The 13,262-nt window shown below is 34.8% G+C and overlaps 2 protein-coding genes across 2 annotated transcripts; one reads left to right on the forward strand and one right to left on the reverse strand.

Annotated features, from left to right (window-relative positions):
* The first annotated feature begins 1,227 nt into the window (after window positions 1-1,227).
* Window positions 1,228-3,065, forward strand: LOC127251512 (probable 3-hydroxyisobutyrate dehydrogenase-like 1, mitochondrial). The gene is made up of 2 exons (XM_051275233.1): window positions 1,228-2,388; window positions 2,812-3,065. Exon 1 carries the CDS (start codon window positions 1,252-1,254, stop codon window positions 2,362-2,364), a length of 1,113 nt encoding a protein of 370 aa, XP_051131190.1. The 5' UTR covers window positions 1,228-1,251; the 3' UTR covers window positions 2,365-2,388; window positions 2,812-3,065.
* A 35-nt stretch (window positions 3,066-3,100) lies between these two features.
* Window positions 3,101-7,028, reverse strand: LOC127251511 (hexokinase-1). The gene is made up of 9 exons (XM_051275232.1): window positions 6,461-7,028; window positions 5,370-5,517; window positions 5,106-5,288; window positions 4,847-4,921; window positions 4,560-4,715; window positions 4,375-4,473; window positions 4,148-4,278; window positions 3,975-4,056; window positions 3,101-3,890 (listed from the first exon to the last, which is right to left on the reverse strand). The coding sequence occupies exons 1-9, from the start codon at window positions 6,730-6,732 to the stop codon at window positions 3,546-3,548; spliced, it is 1,491 nt and encodes a 496-aa protein (XP_051131189.1). The 5' UTR covers window positions 6,733-7,028; the 3' UTR covers window positions 3,101-3,545.
* Window positions 7,029-13,262: the final 6,234 nt, after the last annotated feature.

Below are 13,262 nucleotides of genomic sequence, written 5' to 3' on the forward strand. Positions count from 1 at the left end.
ATCTACCGTATTTATATAGTCATTTATATCTATCTTATATTTTATATTAATTTTATTTTTTGAAAAATGATTGTATACCATAAATTTATTTTAAAGTTTTCAATTTATAATATTTGAAAATAATATTTAGAATTTATAAACACTTATCAATATGTGCATGTGTTTATATTCTGCATGATCGTATTATTTTTTTAATACAACCATGTTTGTTTTGGAATTGTTTGACTTTTTATTCTACACGATCGTGTTGTTTTAAAACACGGTTGTATTAATTCTAATTGAATATTATATCGGAACAGTTACATCCACATTAACATTGACATTAGTTTTTTCTACCAATAGGGCCAAAAATGATAAAAATAAATAAAAAATAAAAAATTATAATAATAGTGAAATTATAATAGGATAAAATGATAAATTTTTTTATAACGAGATCAAAATTAATTGATTTTATTTCCATTTGGACCATTTTTTATTTTTCCCTTTTAATTAATTAATTTTCTAGTCCAACGCATATTTACTCATTGAAATTGATTGTATAAAAATAACATATATAGCTTTCTATAATTTAAATTTAATTGTTCTATTAAAAAAATAAATAAAATGATATGCTCCTTTACCAAATTAATATTAGTATTTAATTTCGAATAACATCGGTGAAATTTCAACGTTATAAAAAAAATTAAAAAAATACTAGTATTTAATTTAGTTGTACATGTTGTGCATCGCTACACGTTTTATTTTTAAATGCCAACAGGGTTATATTAAATATCCGGTATTGTGTTTCTATACGTTTTCAATTTTGCATAGTCATTTTTATAATATCTAAAAATAAGAAAATACTTAAAAAAATAAATAAATAAATAAATTAATGGGTTATGAGCCGTGAAAAGAACATTATAGGAAGCACACGTCATGGCATAGTGACAAGCAAATAGAGCTGTCAATTGGCTGGTTGAAATAGAAAGAATGGCCCATAATCATATCAATATTATTTATTTATTTTTTACTATACATATATTTGGCAATAAACATAAAAAGGCTTTATTTAGCAATAAGACAGGCGGGCAGCCTCACTCACATGACCGCTTTGTCGTTATTTCGTTTTGTGCAGCCTGTCTGTGTATTTATTTATTTATTTCATTTATCTGAATCGGGTTTTAATTTTTGTTTAATCAAATTTTTGGTTAGTAGAATTTTTACTTTTAGCAACTTACATATTCGAGATATTTTGGAGGGAATGCGGGGTCAATGGAAATTACTCAACCAGCCTTGAAGGTTCTGCAGAATTACATTTATACCCTTATTCGGATAAGGCGGACAATTGGGCCTTTGGTACGAAGGATGCGAGTGTGGTCATCACTGCTCCGCCCCCTCCGCCACTTGAATATCGAAACCCGCCGCCGCCGCTCCTCCTCCTCCATGGCGACCGACGCCGAATCAATTGCCCCAGGGAAGTCTAAGCTGGGTTGGATCGGCACTGGTGTGATGGGACGATCGATGTGCTCACATCTCCTCAAGGCCGGGTATGCCGTAACCGTCTTCACCCGCACGCCGGCCAAGGCCGAAACCCTACTATCCATGGGAGCTCACTGGGCTGATTCTCCGAAATCCCTCGCTTCCCAATCCGACGTCGTCTTCTCCATCGTCGGCTACCCGTCCGACGTCCGCCAGGTCATCCTGGACCCGTCGTCCGGCGCCCTAACCGGCCTACACCCCGGCGGCGTGATAATCGATATGACAACATCAGATCCTTCCCTCGCTGTGGAAATTCACTCCGCCGCGTCCGCCGCGGGCTGCTCTTCAGTCGACGCCCCTGTTTCCGGCGGCGACCGCGGCGCGCGTCTCGCCGCACTGTCTATCTTCACCGGCGGCGATGAAGCCGTGGTTACTCGCCTGACCCCTCTGCTGAACCTCTTGGGGAGAGTCTATTACATGGGCGGGCCGGGGAAGGGGCAATTCTGTAAATTAGCTAACCAAGTGACCATCGCCTCCACCATGGTGGGGTTATGCGAGGGTCTGGTCTACGCGCACAAGGCTGGTTTGGATTTGAGCAATTACTTGAATGCGATCTCGACGGGAGCCGCGGGATCCAAGTCGCTGGACTTGTACGGTAGCAGGATACTGAACAGGGATTTCGAGGCGGGGTTTTACGTCAACCATTTCGTGAAGGATTTAGGGATTTGTTTGAGGGAGTGTCAGAACATGGGATTGGCTTTGCCTGGCCTGGCATTGGCTCAGCAGTTGTATTTATCTCTCAAGGCGTATGGGGAGGGCGATTTGGGTACTCAGGCGCTGGTTTTGGCACTGGAGAGGCTCAACAACGTGTCTCTTCAGCCTGCAAGTTCGAACTCTTCTGCCTGAAAAAGAAAGCAGCATTTCCATCTGGTAAACTGTTTGACTTAATGTTTTGTAGAAAATGCATGTTTTACTATCCGTGCTGTTGCGATTGACAAATCTATTAGATGCCTGATCCAGATTATATGTTCTGTTAATGCTTGATGATGAAATGTCAATTGAATAGTGGGTTCTTTTTTTGTAGGCCGAATAATGTCAGTATTGGAAGTAGAATTGTGTATAGATGATTTCTATTGCAAATGATGAATTTCTCAGTAGCTTTTAGTTCTGAATGATGCAGAGAATCTAAAGGATCTGTTTGATGGTAATATAACAGTTTAGGTTCCCACTTGTTTGACTATGTTTGAAGCAAAATGAAACGATTTCAAGATAATCAAAGAATTCCCAAATCTTAAATACTCAACTAACTTTGTGGATATCTAACTGCACTGATGCGTTTCATATCATTTGCAGATTGCAGCTGCTAAAAGTATAAACACAATTGCTGAGGAGAGAGTTCTTCCAATGAGAGGAAAGCAACGAAAGCTATTTGCATCATCAATATTGGCTACTTGAGCTTAGTTTCCTTGTCAAGAACACACACACACACTCTCTTATCTAATGGGCTATCTGAATGCATAAATTACTGCATAATGTGAATTTTTCATCACTTGCCAATGTCATGTAATGTAATTCTCTTTGCAAGGAATTGCTCACCATTCTTACCATTTTAAAAACCTGTTAACTTGTAAGGGAACAGACAAGAAGATGAAATGTTTTCAATTTGTTCAAGAGTGAAATTTGCAGAGAAAACAAGACCACGATGGAAAGATAGTCTCCACAAAAAGTTCATTCATCCCAGTGGATTTGGGGAGATGCTTTAAAAAAATTTGCAACATATTCTCACATAGCAAACCTAGAGAGAATGTTCCCAGTGCTAAACACTTCGAACCCACAACATCAATTATTCATCTTGTTTGTCGATCTTTCACGAGTGCCCGAATGCTCCAACGAAACACAACACGTCCAGCCATGGACACTGGAGCAGCTCCAGCTTGTGAAGCTGTATTAACAGTCTTTCAAGAGCCTCTCGAGACCACAAACCTCATGTCCCCTTGCTGTTTACTAAAAACAGGAACAACACTTCTTGCTACATAAATAGTACCCCCTTAAGGAAAATTTGTATAGGGTTCTAACAGCTATCGTTGTCAGGACTCCTCAACGTCAAGATACTGCGAATGAGATGCTGCAAGAAGAGCAGCTCCAATGCCGGATCCATCGTTTGAATGCTCAACGACAACGTTGTCAGCAGCCTCTCCCAGCAGTTCTTTGAGGGTATCCTCCATACAGTTCCTGAACTTAGTGTAGTGCTCGAACAGCCCGCCGTCCAAGGCTATGACAGACCTCAGCTTCTCCCCTTCATTTACCTCGTCTCTTCCTAGTTTCTTGAGAATACCAAGGATCCCTGCTGCAGAAAGGCGAGCCCCACGTTTGGCCACAACATCACAAATTTCCACCACCATTTTCCTCATTTTCAAGGAAGAGTTGGGTACCTGCAGAGCAAGTTGCAGATAAGAAATCGAATGTCTTGCTAAATATAGAGTTAATGGTAGTCCTCTATAAAATTCGGGTTTTACCTCTAGAATGTCTTTAAGTTTGTTTCCAACCACTTTGAGATCGGGGGTGGTGTCGTGGTGCATTGCAGACATGTCCGGTGTCCTGCACAATGTTCGCACAGTTGCCATGCCTTTTTTAAGTTCAAATTAAATCAACTGGCAAGATTTGAGAAAATGCTGCCATCATCCCTTACCTTAAAATGAAGGGAATGCTGAGTTTCGGGGGGATGTCATCACCGAAAAAGGATGCTTCTTTAGCCATCCTGCACAAAACTCTACGAACAATTTCACCAAGATACATCCCGGAAATTATTTTCTCGAATATCTGCAGCAGCAACACAGCAAAAGACACATGACATGCGAAACCACAGCAGCCTTAGCATTGGACAATATCGATGAATCCAAGTCTCCTGAGCTTTACCTGTTCCCCGGGATTTAAACTTTCTGCATCAAGGCTTTGGTCATATTCGGTAAGTGGAAGATGTGACGATCGGAAGTTCCCCCACTCCATGTTTATAACCTTTAACATCGAAAGGAATGTTGCAGATCAATTTAATTACTATATAAACAGCTCTATTCAGTTTCTGAAGCTTTGAAAGCACTTACCATTTCCCCACTTCTCGGCAGCAGACCCTGCCATTTCGGAATTGCACTCGCTCGTTCAACATATGCAGCATTAGTTCCTGTTCCGAGAATTACAGCAGCAATGACATCTGGATTGGTGAATCGTCCTCCAGCTAATGTTCCAACGGTATCATTGACCTGCACGGAGCAGCCAGGAAGGTTTTATGTTTTATAAGCATGGATGCGGCAGAGAATCTTTATTCTGGACACGAAAAGTTCATTTTAGATTACAAAGACGTATGCAAATTACTATCGTAAGGAAGGCTTACCAAAGCAGTGATGCGCATATCAAGGCTGGCTCTTTCCAACGCTTTTGTCAGCTCTTCCACAACATCTTGTCCAACCTGGTCGCAAATAAAAGAGTCGTCATTTAACTAAATCATTAATGAATATTCATCCGTATGCCAATGGCGTCATAAGCTTTTCATATTATTCCCGATTATAGGGGCAACAAGAAGGAACAAATAGCATATAGTAATGATCGAACCATGAGATAGTAAATACAGTGAAAGAAGGTAAGATACTAACAGCATCTTCAATAAGGAAGCCTTTTGTCCACTTTATTAGAGTTCCTGATGCTAATGACAATTGCCGAACTGGGAAAGAAAAGGTGAAGCCGAGCTCCCTTTGCCTGCCAGGTGGAAGATGATAGTCTTCACCTTCCGTAGAAACAAATTTTGCTAGAGCATCAGCAATGAAATCGAATAATTCCTGAATCAAAAACACCAACAGCATAAGAGAATAGGCAATGATTCAAACAGCATTTTCATGTAATTGTAGGAGAACACTCACATGGGACGATCCAACCATCAAATGAGGAGGTATGGAAACTTCTTCAAATTCTTGCTTAATCTCAGTCTCTTTTCCACGCAACTGCACTCGCATAACACGGAAATTTGTCCCACCAAGATCCAATGCATAGAATAATCCCTTTTCATCCCTAAAATTACAAAACTTTTAAACATCTGAAACCATACTTCTCACAGCATGACTCAGTTCTAGAACAACAAAACAGTTTAGGAAAAGCTAAATGTGGATCTGACTTTCTGAGAAGTTGCAGAAATGTAAGCAATGGCAGAAATGGATATTCCAACACGATAGTCAATAGATGATTGGCAAACGATCTCAAAATGAAAGCGAAAAGGTTGGTGCTGGCTATCACAAGCATCCAGAAATGAACACCAAATTAAAAAACATAAAACATCACTTAAAGCAAAATGGAATATCTTGAAATAAGACCACTAATCTTGTTTATTGAATAGGGACCCGACTCCCCGTGTCAAATGAACAACAATAGACCCAAAAGGAAAAGCAAAGTATATGCCGGGTGCTTAATTTGAAAGCAAAGTAACATATTTGCAAGATAGGCAAAGTGACACAACTTTTAAAGAGCTTATCTTACTGATGACAATTAATGATAAACAAGAATACATTCGACAATTACGCCAAATAAGATTCTAGTAAAAAGGGCCAAAAGTTATCGATAATACTGTTCCCAGATCAACAATATAGACACAACAAAGACATACATACAGAAAATTAACTACTGTAGCATCTATTAGCAAATCAATGGAAATCTTGGCCTGAAAAAGGTCATTCTCATCGTGCAAACTCAGGAGATTGATGCACAAAAAGACATTCCTGTGTAGAAGAGCTACCTAAAATTCAGTTCAATTTAGGGAAAAGGAATATTTCCCCTCCCCCAAAATTGGGCAGAGCTTTAACCCTAAAGGCTCAATTTTGACAATTTAGAAGTGAATCATCAGAAAACTATGTCCATACGCATCAACAACCAAATCTATGGAGAAACAACAACCAGGAACACGAAAAGATCCATTCAATTATATATATATATATATATGTGTGTGTGTAGTTGAGCATACCCAGTGGGGAGGTTGTCGACGAAGCTGATGAGCATCTTCAGCTTGCTGCCGCCCTCGGAGGCGAGGCCGGCGTGCATCTCCACCGTCATAGCGTCGGCGACTTGGCGGAGCTTGGAGATGGGTGCCCTACACTGCTCCTCCAGCTCATTCAGAATGGCCTCCGCCTTGACCCATCTCCCCGAGCTCCTCATCTGCCGCCTCGCAATCACCACCGCGGCGGCCACCGCCGCCGCCGTGCACACCACTGCTGCCGCCACCGCCACCTTGCCCATCCTCTTGAAAATCGCCGACCACAACAACAGCAAGAACAGAAAAAACCTACACCACACACGACCTCGCCCTCCTTCGATAGGGGAAAGAAAATACTCGCCGGATTTATGATTTTTTCCAATAAAGATCGATTCTTTGGTTGGGTTTGGTTCGCCTTTTATTGGTGGGTTTTAGTTTTACCCGATAGCTATGTATGTATCTATCGAATGTACGTATATATATATGTATATGTATGTATATTGAATATACAATGAAAATTCGCGTCAACTAAATGGAAAGAAAAATACAAACTGAATACAATTGAAGCCGTACTGCAAACACAGGGGATGGAGATTGCATTTACAATGGAAAATTAAACTGCGATTGGATAGAGGGATGGCAATTCAAGAACAATAATTCAATCTCTGTGTATATATATATATATATATTTAATCAAGATTGAAAGTGATTTATTTCATTTCGTATAATTTATATGAAAAGGGTGGGAAGAAAATGACAGCATGAATTGGAGTTTAGAGCAATGAAAGATTTTTCAGATATAACGAATACAAAAATCTGTCTAATACATCAAAAGTTAGAAATTCTGACCTACTTTAGTTTTATCTTTTACCTTAACTGTATCTACTAAAATCTTTAGATTCTGTCTTCCTCATTTCTCTGTAATGGATAAGATTTATACTTGCAATGTAATACTTGTCACTATTGCTATTACTATTACTATTATTAGTGTTGTGATTTTTGGATGAATGACTCATACTATTGATGCGTTAATTACTGGATAATTAGTTATTTCTAAAATTTTCTAAAATAAAATTTCATTGTTACTAACTGTAGTATATATTATCTTTACCCAAAAACTTCTAACTGCGAAATTAATTGCCATATTGGGTCTTTTTTTTTTTTTAAATCTAATTGAATAGTTAATTTTAAAACTTAGCATTTCCAATGTGATCGAAATTTAATTTTAAAGAAGCAAATACTTAAGTCAATTCAATGGTAGCAAAACTATTTTGGCAAGATGAATAATTGGGTCTCATTGAATTTGCCTCGTGCATAAAGACATAACCATGTTTATGCCCTTTAAAAATTTTCTTTTTCAAAAATTACTTTAAAATGTGTATTAAATTGTCTCTTTGTAAATACTAATGAATTTATCTTATTAATAATAAAAATAACAAACGTATTGTGATTATTTGGATTTTTATTGCAAGTGGATCAATATTCTTAAATATTCAGTAATTGAAGAAGATTCTACATGTGAAATGACCAAAATAGTCCCAAAAGCTTTTGACTTCAAAGGCCAGTTTTATTATATTATCTCAATATTTGGTGGTTTAATTCTTGCGTATTTTTATGGTATAATTGGATTTTCTTTATATTACCATATACATTATAAATTGATAAAAATGTAAAGGATTAACTAGTATTTAAGGGAAAAAATAATTTTCCAAATGTGAAATAATATAAATATTATTATTTATAATAAATATATTTTTATCAAAATATTATACTCCCTCTGTCACATATTTATATATTCATTTACTTTTTCACGCAGGGATATAAATGTAATGATATTTGTGTAATATTTTGTAAATTAGAAAGATATTTGTAATATTAGATAGATAGCACAATTACTTAAAAAAATAAATAGATATAAGACAGATCAAAATGAAAAAAATAAAAAAATAAATTCAAACGTACCAAAACACATTCACACAGAGTATACATCTTTAACTTTGACTTTGTCGGTAAATCAAAAATTGTCTTAGTTTTAACAGATGTTAATTGCCAATCTTGTTTTATATTTCGTTGATTAATATTTTTTTTTTATTGACATAAAAAAAAATACTCAATTTTTTGGATATCAATTTTAATGTGAGTATATATTTTTTGTTATTCTTCTTTATGATAAAAAAATAATATTTTTACTAAATAAAAGAAAATAAGCACAAATTTAAGTGACGGGAGAAATAAGCACATCAAAGTATCATTTAAAGCAAAAAATTTAATTCAAACCAGAATGAAACAAATTCATAATAATGAATTAAGTTCATGGGTGATTAATTGTTCCAAGTTATCCGAAAAACTAAGGTTGGATTTAGATATAATTAAGTGCTTATATTGATAATTGAAAATAATAATACAATATTGAATAAAAATATATATTAAAATATAATATATTTAATGAAAAAAAAAATTTATTTAATATTTTAAGTAAAAGAAATATGTTTTAAAATGTAATATATTTTTTAGATTGAAAATTATGGGTAAATAATGCTAAACATAAGTTTAAAAATATGTGCAAATAATAATAACAATAATGATAATAACACTCGCATTAGTTTGCAAGACACGTCATTGGAGATCGAGGCAACACATTTGTATTATTACAAGGCACATTCATGATCCTAATCCTAATCTTATATTATATATATATATATATATATATCATGTGGATGTGTAGCAGTGCCTCTTTGTATCGGAGCAAATATTCAAATAAATATATATATATATATATATATATATAATTCATGGGAGCTGCTGCTGCTGGGAATTTGCCAGTTTTTGTTGTAATGTCATGGGAAGATTCCACAGTGCATTCAATTGCAAATATGGAACAATTTGCACAACTTGCATGAATGATATACATAGAGAGATATTCATTTTTATTTTTTTTCAGCTATGATTATTTTTAGACAATAAAAAAATAAATAAGGTAAGGGTAATAGTGAGGTTAATTTCTTGAGTAATGACTGCGTGCATGCTAAGAAATTATAGGCTGAATATGTACCACAGCTTATATATCCTATAATATACATATTATATGTATATATATATATATATTTATATATGTGTAGTGTAATTTAAGAGCACTATGCATATTATATATATATATAGAGGGTGGATGGATGAACAAATTAAAATTGTTGGTATGTGTTTGGCAATTGTCACATACAGTCGTCGATTTAGTTGATGGATGCATTATTGCATGATCTCCCAATCTTACATATATGTGTATGCGTGATATTGTAATGCAATGGATAATGTAAGAATGAATGAACAATTAATTAGTACTGGAGAGGATATTACCAAAGAAGAGAGGAGCCTGCAAGGGACTGATCCATCCCTGCAAATATCATATATATATATATATATATATATATCGATGGATCGAGGACGACCCATGCATTATCAATAAATAGTATGTACGTGCCCATATCAATATCATCATCATCATATATGAATATGTGTATATATAGCAATGCTGCCAAACTCTTATCACTGCCTACCACCTTTTGTGCTTCCTTCATTTACATGCATAATTATGTACATATAATTAAATGGAGTAGTATTGATTACCAATCTCCTAACAGTCAAATGATTACTCACTCAAAAACATACATAAACAGACATGGATCCACTTCATATATATATATATATATGTATTGTATGTCCAATCAGTCCACTTCGATCACTTGTAATCCTAAAATCAACCAATATGATCCAATCCAATCCAATTCAGAGCTAGCCCTAGCCCTAGCCCTGTATGTAGAGTACGGGCCCTTCTAATCTTACCCACACCAGCAGGATCCAAACTTATAATTTTTTATAAGCCCAAATTATATAATTCATTCAATCCAACCTGCTTACCTTTTTCATCTTCCACAACTCTCTCCGACTATATTGGAAATTCATTTCCTGACTTCCAATAACATAAACAACTATATTCTTTGAGTCATAAGGTCTTCCTTAAGGTTTTATATATTATTATTATTATTTTAATAATCACACAAAAAAATAAAAAATAGTATATTTGTAACAGAATTCCGTCACTAAAGATCATGTAGCTAACGTAATTCCATCATTAATTCCGTATCTAATATGATTAGTAACGGAAAAAGTGAACTTAATCACGAAACAATCTCATTACAAAAATGATATTTTATTGTAGTGAATATAAATTTCTTTAACATTTACTTCTGTAGAAATGAATGAATGAATGGTACCTCCACTTTATTGTAAGCTGGGAATTCATTTTATAACCAATTTAATTTGCCAAGAAATATATATTATACCATCTTACTCAATGTATACCGATCTAAATTGTATAACTCCGCTGTACACACACATATATATATATATATATATTCATTCGTAGGTGTGCCCCTGCTAGCTTAGCTAGCTCCAAGTTTCATGGTCTTAAAGATTTAGGATCAATTGCAGAGGCAGATCGATGGAGGCGCCATACATTGTGCACATTCTTGGTGGAGACCACAGCAGCAGCAGCAGCAGCAGCAGCAGTAGTAGTAGTAGTTAGTAGTGGAATCAATCATGGCTGCCTAATAACCTAACCTATACATGATATATATATATATATAACCAAAGACGATATGATATGATAGGATAGGGTAGGATACATATTGAAAGATATTAATCATATCCCACACGACACGACACACCAACACCAAGCAGCTTTAATTTAATTTAATTTGTCACTTCCATTCCATATATATGTATATCGATCGACCCAATTGCCAATAACTAACATGCATATATATTAATAGTTAATTGGGTTCGAGTCTCCTGCTGGGGAAACATGTCATGACTGTTGGGGAAATAAAGAACCTTCAACAGTGCTATGTGGATGGGGGCAAAACATAATTGAATTATGAGAATGAGATATATAAAAATATTCAAGAAACCCTATCTCTTGCTAATTAATTAAATGATGAGAACCTACTTCTACTTCTACTTCTCCTACTCCTATTGGTGCCCATAAAGAATATTCATCATCCGGTGTAACTCTGCTGGCTGTTACACGACAAATTAAAGGGCTTAATTTGCATTGCATTCCCTATCTAACTAGTTTGGGGCTACACCTAGCTAGTAGATATATATATATATATATATTTTTTAAATTAGGGTTTCCTTTTTGCCATGCATAGACGACAGGTATAATGCATGGAATAATGGGTTAGCTAGGATATATATATATATATATATAATACTATAATGATGATGGCTGGCCTTGCTGGAGAGTTGTGGAACCGGAGAAATATATATGGAGCAACATGTATATATATATATATGCATACACACAGATACTTGTTGAATATATATATATATATATGTATGTACTAGATATGGGGGCTGGGACATTAATTTGCGAGTGAATTAATGAGTCTTATAAAATTATATATGGGGGCAGAGAGAGTGCAGCAATATTTGGCTATTTGGTTTGCATGTGAGAAGCATCATGGCCTACGATGAGGTTGTCTTTCTTTGCTTTTGTTTTTCTCCCATCTATCCACTTACATAATATTTTTGTATGTATTTATGTATGTCGATCTAATTCAAGAAAGAATGGAGCCATATATATATATATATATATATTGCTAAAATATGGCCCTCTATACACACTCTCTCGACCTTTCCATGTTTTGTATATAGATAGAACACAAGAACATGGGGGCTATACTTACACACACACATGTACTTGTGTGTGTGTCGTAGCCTTATCCTTCGATGAAGTTTAGGTTTTAAATATTACAGATATTTTCCTCTTGCATGTCACAATAGTATGTGTGATTAAATGTCACCAAAATTAACCATTGTCTTCTAGTCCACAATCGCGCACACACATATATATATATATATATTTGTTGATTATTTTCAGAATTTAAATATATTGACAATATATATATATATATATATGTGCGTAATGTGTGTGTGTGTATAATTGATTTTCATTTTAGCAGGTGATGACATCGAATTAGTAGGCCCAAGATGGATTGAAATGATAGATTGATATATAGGATTTATATTGTTAATGTTGTGTGGCTTTTTTTTTTTCCAATATATACCCATAAAAATTAAGGAAGAGATATAAATATGTATATATATATATTAATCATATTTATTACTCCGTCCCAAATAAAGTGCAATATTTGCTTTTGACACGGGTTTTTAGGTAGGTAGTATTAAGTAGGATAATTTAGAAATTAGGTGATATGATGGAGAGAGAAATATATATTTTATTATTTTATTTGGATGATTTTGAGGAGATAAAGTGTGGAGTAGATATTAAGTATAATGAATTATTTTTTATTTTGAAAATGTTGCAAGAGTGTTTTGGACATACCAAAATAAAAATGTTGCAGGGTGTTTAGGATTGAGTAGTATGTGTTCGTTTGTAGGTTTTTAACAAAATCCTACTGTTCATCCAAAATTTTCCCCCCAAAAACATCAAATCAAACGCCTATTTTTCATTTTTTATATTATACTAAAAATCAATTTTACATTCAAAACATCACATCATCACCTATTTATATCACTATCATATAACTATTCAAATTCAAAATTTTTTACTATTCAAATCTCAACTCAAAATCCAAACCCCCAAACAGACACACCCATTAATTATTTCAAGAAACACAGACACATGCAAATGAATTGCTATGTAATTGGGTGTTTTTGTAGGGCGGCCCACAATGTTTCTCATTATTGAAATATGTTATAAATGAGAGTCATA

This window comes from Andrographis paniculata, unplaced genomic scaffold, assembly GCF_009805555.1.
Source record: "Andrographis paniculata isolate CXL003 unplaced genomic scaffold, ASM980555v1 Contig45END, whole genome shotgun sequence".
Taxonomy (NCBI): domain Eukaryota; kingdom Viridiplantae; phylum Streptophyta; class Magnoliopsida; order Lamiales; family Acanthaceae; genus Andrographis; species Andrographis paniculata.

Excerpts from the sequence above, each read along its gene's own strand:
- LOC127251511 (XM_051275232.1), bottom strand. The coding sequence starts at position 6,732 with ATGGGCAAGGTGGCGGTGGCGGCAGCAGTGGTGTGCACGGCGGCGGCG. Across the intron at positions 4,474-4,559 it reads TGCCGAGAAGTGGGGAAATG|GTTATAAACATGGAGTGGGG; the intron begins GTAAGTGCTTTC and ends TCGATGTTAAAG. Across the intron at positions 4,057-4,147 it reads AGCATTCCCTTCATTTTAAG|GACACCGGACATGTCTGCAA; the intron begins GTAAGGGATGAT and ends AACATTGTGCAG.
- LOC127251512 (XM_051275233.1), top strand. The coding sequence starts at position 1,252 with ATGGAAATTACTCAACCAGCCTTGAAGGTTCTGCAGAATTACATTTAT.